This window comes from Mesitornis unicolor, unplaced genomic scaffold (assembly GCF_000695765.1).
Source record: "Mesitornis unicolor isolate BGI_N332 unplaced genomic scaffold, ASM69576v1 scaffold14962, whole genome shotgun sequence".
Taxonomy (NCBI): domain Eukaryota; kingdom Metazoa; phylum Chordata; class Aves; order Mesitornithiformes; family Mesitornithidae; genus Mesitornis; species Mesitornis unicolor.
Window position 1 is genome coordinate 44714 of NW_010168734.1, and position 10161 is coordinate 54874.

The 10161-nt window shown below is 40.5% G+C and overlaps 1 protein-coding gene across 1 annotated transcript in view; it reads right to left on the reverse strand.

Moving 5' to 3' along the window:
* Positions 1-10161, reverse strand: part of LOC104536506 (isoleucine--tRNA ligase, cytoplasmic-like) — a gene marked incomplete at its 3' end in the record, with an annotated part of 54422 nt that overhangs the window by 44152 nt on the left and 109 nt on the right. Inside the window, exons 1-4 of the mRNA XM_010179133.1 lie at positions 10131-10161; positions 9439-9595; positions 8870-8989; positions 5909-5991 (exon numbers count right to left, since the gene is read on the reverse strand). The exon at positions 10131-10161 is cut by the window's right edge and continues 109 nt beyond it. Coding sequence (XP_010177435.1) covers positions 5909-5991; positions 8870-8989; positions 9439-9595; positions 10131-10161 — 391 coding nt within the window. The remainder of the gene's footprint in view (positions 1-5908; positions 5992-8869; positions 8990-9438; positions 9596-10130) is intronic.

A 10161-nucleotide genomic window follows, 5' to 3' on the forward strand; every position in this document is an offset into this window, starting at 1 on the left:
TTATTCACAGAATTTTAAAATTAAACCCTGTCCCCCTGAATCCTGTTATGTTTCTCCTTAAATGTAAAGAAAAATAAACCTCAGCTGCATCCTCTTGGCTGTGGCAGCAGCTCTTACATACTCCTTTACTGAAGGAAAATGAGGTTGGGGAACAGATGAACTCAAGATGCATATTTCAACTACTTGTTAACAGAGAATCTGGTCTCTAAAGATGCAACGTAGCTTTCACTTCTATAAAGCACGATACAAACTGAAAACACACATTTATTGTAGCCCAAGTGTCACAGGGGATGATACACCTGGTTAGAGCCCAGTCTAACCAAGACTCTCAGTTACTCTCATAGACATAACTTCCAAGAAATTAGAACTTTGCTACAATATTCACTGATCCAAGTCACACACACCCCCCATACAAACAACACATCCCAACAAAGGGAGTTTGTGCTTCCAAAAGATACTGAATCAGTCAATGCAATACTCAAAATACCCTTGGCACCTCACACAAAATTCAGCATTCCATAGTATCCTCTAGCATCCTAGATGCAAAATCAAGTTGCCCTCTTCAAACATGCACATTCACTTCATATTGAAGAGAAGGATTTGATCCTAGAGCTTCTTGGGTTCTTAACGCCGTTTCTTTGGGGTATCAGACTGCATCCAAACAGCACTTTAACAGCAGAGGTTCTGAGAAATATAATTCTCCCGTGACTCATGAGCAACACTTGAAACAGTATGAAATCAAAAAGAAAGCAACAATCAAAAACAGATGCACGGGAATGAAAAAACAGAAAAAAGAACTCAAACAGCATTGGACATGAGTCAACAAAAGCACGAACCTAAGAGGAACATAAGGTCCAGTAACAAACACAGCCAGTCTGTCCTTAGAATAGTATCTTTGACAGACACCTTCTAAAGACAGACACGAAAAGCATTTGTTGTTCCAGAGCCTAGTACAGAAGTTGTCAACTTATGTTCAACTACCAATGAACGCTTTAAAATCCCAGCATAGAGATCATTCTGCTCCAGGTTTACCCTCCAGACTCTCAACCAGCAAGAGTGAGGGGATTTCCTGACATAATCTCTGGATCAGTGTGTTGAATTACTTTGGATTAAGCCAGAAGTGCAAAACATCTGTATATCAGAAAACAAGAATCTAAAACTGATGCTAGACATCCAAACGATCATCCAACTCAGTAGGAGTTCATTGCATTCCTCCTTAAAACCCAGGTAAGGAGATAAAACAGAAAGGACCAGAAGGGTAAGAAGATAACAGGAAGACTAGAGCACTACATGTGCAAAAGAACTATGAGAAAAAATGCAGACAGCCGTTAGAAAAATGGACAAAACAGATTTCTTATGAGCAGTGTCTCTAGAGAATCATCAGAGATTCACAGAACACACAAAATGCATAGGGATTTCTATTAGGATCCAGAGATCTGTTTTTTCTGAAATCATTATCATTTAATGCTGGATAAACTCCACATGCAGGGAAAAAAAAGAAGTCAGAAAACAACTTGCACTGCTTACACAGAAAAGGAACAAAACAACGTAACAATCCAGTCACTTTGATCTTTACCACAAACCAGCCCTCCTCTTAATGGGCAGTCCCCATTCACCTGCTCGCTGAGAAGGGCTAAGGCAGCTGGACACTGACATCAGTGACAGAGCTCATCTTAAAAATACAGAGGAGGAAAAAAATTCAAGCCAAAATTAAAGCAAAGCTACAGTGAGTCAGGTAACCCAAGGCTCAGTCCCAGGGGCTACCTACAACCTCTTCAGCAGCCTAGAAGTAGCGCAGTGGCACCCCAAGCCTGATGCTACTACAGAACATCAAAGGGCAGAGCTGCGAGGCCAAAGGCCACACCTGGTAAGGAAGAAAGGAGAGGTCCCCTTTTAATGACAATCCTAAAGGGAAAACTAAAGCTGGAGTGACTGAGATGGATCCAGTGGAGGGAAAGCAGAAATGGACAAAAAGCCCCATTACCAAAGGGAGCTCCATACTGCATTTCCACAGCAGTTTTCAGCATACAGCCATGATCTCAAACACGTAAAGTACTGTTTTTCTACCGTAACTAGGAATGTTCTTTATCTCCACACCTGCTATCTAGTGTTAGCACTAAAGGACTTAAGAGTATCTTCTTAGGGTATACAAGCAGTAAGAAGTGTTGGCACTACCAGTGCTACATAAGCACGCTGTGGTGTTGCACTATACAAGCAAGCCTTTCAGAAGACACATGAAGCTCTCAACCGTTTCCAAAATTGAATTATGCTGACTGCAATTGCTAAATGTAGCCACTAGATGCTGACAGAAAGCTGCTTAACTGACCCTAAGGTTGTGCAAAGGAAGAAATTAAAACCCCTAGTCATCACACCCAGAAGCAGGCCACAGCTCTGCCGGCAGAACTACTCCCTGCTCTCCTCAGCACTTCACAGGCTTTCTCCTCAGTGGCCAGGGAGAACTGTTCCTGAGGTATAAACACAGCCAGCCTGAGAACTACGTAACAAGCCAGTAGTGAAGACAATAATTTACTAGTCTGTTGTTTTTTTCCATAGCTCATGTGCTTCTCTCAGACCAACTGAAGATCAGTAAAAAGTTTAAGATCGCATCAAACTGCTCTAAATTTTACTGCACCCGTCTCATGAGCTGTACAAGAAACAGCCAAAAAAAACCACAAAAAACCCCAAAAAAAAAAAACTCAAAACAAAACCCAAAACAACCAAGAATGCATTGTGTGTTTGTTTGCTGCTATTTTCCATGAAGTACACTATATCATTGAGACTCGATCTGGCTGCAGGATGGATATACAAGTTCTACAGAATCAGAGCTTAAAAGTACCATTTAAGGTATTTAAGACATGAAGAGCTGACTGCATCTTCACATGAGAAACCAATGCAGTAATCACCTCTTGTTGACACCAACATGCAGTGTTCCCCTGAAAAATTCTGCCGGGATGTCACAATTTTATCATTGGATGCGGTTTTGTTCTAAGCCAAAATTTAGCAGGCTGAAAATTCATTCTACTCTGTTAGCCACAGTATGGCACAGCACCAAAACGCTTACAAAACCACCATTTCCAACAAACCCATTATAAACTATGAAAAGGAATGCTCTCTAGCATCCTGAGCTCGTACAATATCTCTACAAAACAAGATATTAATAAAAGATATATTTGGTGTCTGAATCCTAAACTATTTCAAGTCTAAAGAATTTGGATGAAATCAGCCACCACTGGAAACACCATTTATTACAAGTATTACATTAGATCACCGAACTCTCCATAAACATCATGAATGAAAACATCCCCTTTCATAGAAAGCCACAACTTCCAGTTGAGACCACTCCAGAACTGCAAGCCTCAGGAAGAGCCAGAGACACAGGAAAACAAACAAAAATAAACCACCACCACCACAAATCACTAGTAAGATATGTTTAGCTGATTAAAAGACTAAGACAAAACCCTTACCATATTTTAACCAAAAATTCCATGGTTGCCATGCTCACTACCATTATTATCAATGGTTTTTGTCAGGGCCTAAGAGCAGCATTCTACTGCCACAGGGAAAACAAAGACAGGTAAAAACACCGGACAGGTCGATATGGTCACCAGGTTATAGTCAATGCAGAAATTAATCTGCAGTTTCTCTTTTGTACTTAGCCAGACACTAAAGTTTTAAAACTTTTATTATTTAAAAAGGAACTCATATTAACAAAAAAAGTCAAATCAATCATAAGAGAAGCGCACTAGAATCTACCATTCAAATGAACACCTCTAATGGACATAAAATGTAACATCAGAAACACAAATTCTCTATTTGATGATTGCCTAGGTAATAATCTGATTTTTTTAAAGAAAATTGTATATTATCCTGTCAAAAGCACAATAACTACAGTTACATGGCTCTTCTTAAGCATCTCCCTTAGCCTTGAAACAGGCATCCTGCATTCCTTTTCCATCCTGGGGTGGATGAGAAGGGGTGGTTGTAGGGCAGAGAGGTTCTCCTGCCCCTCTGCTCTGCCCTGCTCACACCACAGCTGCAATCTTGTGTCCAGTGCTGGGCCCTCAGCTCCAGAAGGACAGGAACTGCTTGAAAGAGTCCAGCAGGGCCACAGAGATGATGGAGGGAGTGGAGCATCTCCTGCTGAGGAGCGGCTGAGGGAGCTGGGGCTCTTGAGCTTGGAGCAGAGGAGCCTGAGGGGTGCCCTCATTCCTGGGGATCCATTGGGAAAGGGCAGTGTCAGGAGGAAGGAGCCAGGCTCTGCTCTGGGATGGCCAATGCCAGGACAAGGGGCAATGGTCCCAAGCTGGAGCACAGGAGGTTCAAGCTGAAGATGAGCACAAAGTTTGTCAGTGTGAGGGTTCTGGAGCATGGCCCAGGCTGCCCAGAGAGGTTGTGGAGTCTCCTTGTCTGCAGACACCCAAAGCCCTGGCCGTGTTCCTGTGTGACTGCTCTGGTGATCCTGCTGTGGCAGGGGTTGCACTGGGGGAGCTTTCCAGGTCCCTTCCAACTCCTGACATTCTGTGTGTGTGTGTGTGTGTGTGTTTTTTTTTCCATTCCCCTCCTCCATCCACTCTGGCAAACACCAGTGGTTCCACCTACTGTGAGAGCAGGCTGGCAATAGTATTGTAACAGGCTGCTCCAAGACTTAGAAGACTTCCCAGAAAATTCAATTTAAAAGATACTTTAAAAAAAAATGTATTTCATTACACAATTACACAGAAAATTAATAGCACCAGGAAGCAAAAAAGTACAAAATTAAGAGGTTGTCTGCCCATATACTTTCTGAAATCTCATACCGCATTTGTTTTTCACATGGTCTTTGGGAGATGCTAGTTAAACAGGATTTAAGGTGCCACTAAGTATTTTTATAATGTATAAAAGGAAGGTTTATTGCCAGCCTTAGCTTTAACCGAAGAAACTCTGCATAATGATAAGTTAGTTAAACATCTGCTACCTTCCCACCACCTTTTCAACACTCACTGAAAAACCACTGGCACTTCAGCCCTCTACAATGGCTTCAGAGACATCCAGAAATTCTGTCAGTCCTTTATCATTACTGTATGTAATTAACTACACAGCTAAAGGTTATTAGTAAAACAATATTAAGGACCATCAATAATACTTTATTATGCATATCATTTGCTTTTCAATGGCGTTTTGTCAGCACATACTCTGCTAAACCTCTCCCTGCAATTCACCTTGTAATTCTGTTGCCTGAAGGACTCAATGGTGCCATTTCTGCACTGTGTCAGGTCAATTTGATTATCCTTAACCTATAAGGGAATCTTGCCTTTTGGCATTCCAACAGTCACCCTGAATCCATTGCCAAAATGTTACTTAGCTCTGCACCAGGAGTCTAAGACAGTTGCCAAATGCAAAAAAAAACCCAAAAACAGCAGATTACCAGCCTCTAAATTCAGGTTTGAAGAAGAGGTTTAGAGCTGAACAGTTTGGGTAGTTTTCCCATTTGGAGTTGACAGTGTGAAGAACATCAAGAAGAACATGTGAAGAACTACATTTCTTCAGACTATGTATAGGAATGCCTTGATACAGAGATATAATGTAATTTCCTAAACTAAGCAAGGAACATAGTGGTAGATCTTCAGAATTCCTTTTAAGCTGGCATCAATCAGTAGGATTTCAGGGCTCCATAAAAGCAATACTGTTGTACTTTATTTTGATAAACCCTGCTATCCTGAGGAAGAAAAAACTTGGTCAGTTAATTGCCTCACTTGGACATCAAAAGATTTCACATCATCTTAATTATTTTGCCTACTGTTTATCTGAATTTGGCATAGTTCAAATCAGTTCTAGCGATGTATGGACCAACAGATGTTTACAATAAATGAAGCCTTCTTAACATTTCAAATTCATAAAGCATATATGCAATGTACACAAGTTAACTTACCACACAGACTCCATAAACTCAGGATAAAGAGTTTTATAGTCATTTTCAAAATCAATCCAGCGTCCTAATCTGGTAACATTGAACTGTTAAGAAACAAACAGACAGCTTGAAAGGCATCTTAACATTAAATATCCTGATACATTTCCAATATTTATTCTGTAAAACAGCTTTTTTTTTTAAATGCAGTGTTTGTCTCACATCAATGAAACAAACCTATGAAATATTTTAGCCTGACAACAGGTCCAAACAGCGTACTTAAACAGATAAAAATAAGCCAAGAATGAAACCATGAACAAAATTGTTTAGAACCAAAGTCATACAACAGGTAAACGTGTTCAACGCTACTAAACAGAACTGGTGGATCATTTTGGATCGTTCATCAAATAGACGGACCGCTCAAGGTTCAGCCAAGGTTCAAATACCTGATGACTGCTTTTTATTACAGTGGTTTTGCTTCTATTTTTAAAACTACTCGTTGCAGAGAATCAAAACGTAGAACACAGTCTATCAGCTTTCAGTTATATGGAAACATGATGTCATCCGAAGACAAAGAAGTGCTGAGAGAAACTGATAGGTCACAAGAAGTTATCAAAACTGGTTCAGGGCCAACTGCCTTCTTTGGCTTCCCAAAGCTGCGACAGGGCTGCCACAGACCACAAGACCGACAGGTGGTAGTCCCTGTCTCAGGACGCATTCCGGTCACATCCCTTGGCACAGAATATGAAAACTAATGAGTAATAAGCTAGCTATGGGATTCACTTGGACAAGTGGCGCTCTCCTGCTGGTGTCACAGCTATCAGAACTCCTCACTCTGCAAATAACCAAGCCCAGAGACACCTGTCCAGATACTGTTACACACAGACCACACTGAATGTCAAACTAGTAACGGGAAAACAAAGCAAATTAATTCTCTCATCTCTATATATTCACATAAAACCTGAGCTCCTGAAATAGATCAGTTTTGATTCTGACCTTCAAGCCGCTCTGACATTCCACTGTTAAAGATCCAAAGTTTGGGACTGTATAATACAAGGATCCGGGAAGTTGGAGTATTGTGTTTGGTTTCAGCACTGAAAGATCTTACGCATCCAAGGAACCTTTTTTCATAAGGTTCAAACATTTGCTAGCCACTCCAGACAGAAAATAAACACTACCTCCAATAGGAATGCTCAGGATTCCTTGCCTAACACTATCCCAAAACATTTTAATTTACTACCAGTCAAAGCACAAACCAGATATTTAAACCGATTTCATTACTTTTATTAATAATCTGAAATATATGTCAATGTGTGAAAATACACACATACACATGCACAAGCTTATGCACAAAACAAAATACAACATCCCTTTACAACCAAAAGACTGGGTATTTGGACTAACACAGCAAGTTAAAAGAAAGAACTATGGAAAATGAAACATGAGCTAGAACTAATCTTTTAATTTTTATTTCTAAAAGTAACAAAGAATCGAGTATGTTTTTGAATTACCCGATTTCAGAGCATAGACAAATGACTGCATATTTGAAAAAGCAAACTGTGCTTTTCATCCAGCCACTCACTTAGATTAGGCCACAGCTATTCTACCAAAGGCAGCTGTCATTTCTTCAGATACTGGCCATAACTTCAAAACATTACTAAGGGCAAGACGCAAGTGATACTCAAACCAGAAGTTGTCATTTCAATCAAAAGAAATACAGCAGGAGGTGAGAACATACAGAGGATTGTGATGAGGTAGAACAGCTTCTGCACGAGGTAAAACTAAAGAATTAGGACTACGCTGTCTAGAAAAAGAAACAACTGATGATGTAGATACTGTAGGAGAACTACATTTCTTCAGACTATGTATAGGAATGCCTTGATACAGACTGCTCAGAGGCCATCAGTATACCCAGATTCAAAATGTAGCTAGATAATTCATGGGGGGGGGGGGGGAAAAAAATTCTATTAGGGATTACAAACTAGGGGAAAAAAATGAAAAACCTTTGGCCTAGGAAGGACTTGTGCCACAAAGGCTGAAAAAATATGGCCTGTTCTTCCTTTGGCACTTGCTATTACATGCTGTCATGCCACTGTAATATAGTGGCACAGCTAGGAAAGCACCGGGGTCACTCCTCATCTCCAGAAAGCCATAGAAAAGATATCACTTCACAGATATATCAGACTGGCAGCAAATACGAAGTACAGGGCTAAAGGTACTTTATTTTGGCTACACTGCTAAGGACAAAAATAAGGAGCACCATGTTCTATGCACAAGATGAATATTATTCAAAGTCAGAAAAAAAACCCTGTGCATCTCTCAAGAAAATATCTAACCCACCTACTTGGAAAACTCCCTGATCTTAAGAGTCTGCACAGATCATTTATTTCCCTATCACTATATTGATGCGATGCAAAGTTTAGACCAATATTCTCTTATAAGACTGAGGGGTTACCCACATCTATTCTGACAAAATCAGATGCTAGAACTATTACTGTGCCAGAAATACAAGTTATAGTCCTACACTCTGGCAATGAAAAGACTGAAAAGGGCAGGAGGGTGAGGTAGGGAGCAGAAAAGCAGAGAGGTTATTGTGCACTTCCTCTCATGGTTCCATCTGAAAACCAAAGTCAGATTTACTTTCAGTTTTCTCTACAAGAGAAGACAAGAAGAAAGGGACAACCTGATGTCTGATGGAGCTAGGAGATGTGCACTAAACCTGGGAGATGGGCAATATATCTAGTTATAGACACTTTGAGCTCCAGGTTACCTTAAACTTCTCTTGATGTCACAGCAGTCTCCCTGCTCAGAGCCAGAATGTTGTTCTGTTTGTTCCCTTTTCAGGATCACCAATGAGAAATATTGTAGCTAAAGTCAGGAGATTTATGCACTTAAGCAAATAGACAGAACTAGGTTCTCCCAGCTTCAAAACTTCTGCACACGTACAATTAGAAACATACAGCAGAATGTGCACTGAGTCCTTACCTCCCATTCCTTTGAGTATCTCATCACAATTCCTCTGCACTGGTTGTTGTATTCTTCAATCCCCATCTTTGCCACATCCTCTGGCCCTTTAATGCCTAAAGTCTTGTCAATCTCGTATTCCTGGGAGCATTGAAAACAACCAAACAAAAAACCCCACGCTGTCATCAAAAGCCTTTAGGATTTCTCTGGATAGTTTACTTGTGCTCTCTGCATTCTAATGAGGCTGAAGGGCCTCCTTTATCACTCCGAGATTTCACCAGCATTACACCTGAACTAAGCAGGTATTTCAAAGGATAACACTGCTGTGATTGTTTCTTTACAATCTTTAGAAAAAAAGAAAAAATCTGAAATACTTGACAAATAAACACATATGGTGATAAACAGAGTGTCTGGAGAAGGGCAGGTGACCAGTAAGTAGCACCTGAAATCATCATACACACAAAAGCCAGAGCAACACACAAAGAACTTTCGTTTCCCCTTTAGCAGCAAAGCCAGGCATAAGAGCAACAGAAGGCTGACTGATAAGCAGGTAACAACATGGAAAGAGGAACCAGATTGATTACACGTACCACAGGTAAGCCATGGCAATCCCAGCCAAATCTTCTGTCAACATGAAAACCACTCTGATGAGCAAATCTCGTTACTATATCTTTAATGGTTCCTGTAAGAATATGGCCATAGTGAGGAAGCCCAGTAGCAAACGGAGGGCCATCATAGAAGTTAAACCTACAACAGAAGACAACATTCCTAATTAAATACAAAAATGGGCATCAAATCTTCAGACAGGATATCAGTGCGTTTATGCTTCTTATGTCTTACTAGGACAACATCAATTTCTTCCTCTTCTATTATCAGTCAGCACAGGAATCGTGTTGGCAGTGGGACCAAAGGGAACATTTCAATGCATTCAGTTCCTACCGAGTGCCAGTTCTACTAAGATTGCTCATGAAAACACCAGCATGATGCTCCACAGCTGGCAGACACAGGAAAGAACTGTCCCTGCTCACCTGCAGATTCGTTTTATAAACACACCAAGCAGAAATTAGAGGTATATTACTACTGTTTGTACACCACCAGTTCTTCACAAAGTGAAACGTGAATGGTAACTGACGTGACAACAACATTAGCCACGACTGCTCTCTGCAAAGGCAGCAGCTGCTGCTAACAGGACTGAGGCAAAAAAAAAATAAAATGATTATTTACAGCTAAGCCAACCTTGCATTGTCACTCACAGTTAGTGCAGATTTTAGCAAACACTTACCTAGGTCTATTTTTTGATTGCTTTAGGCATT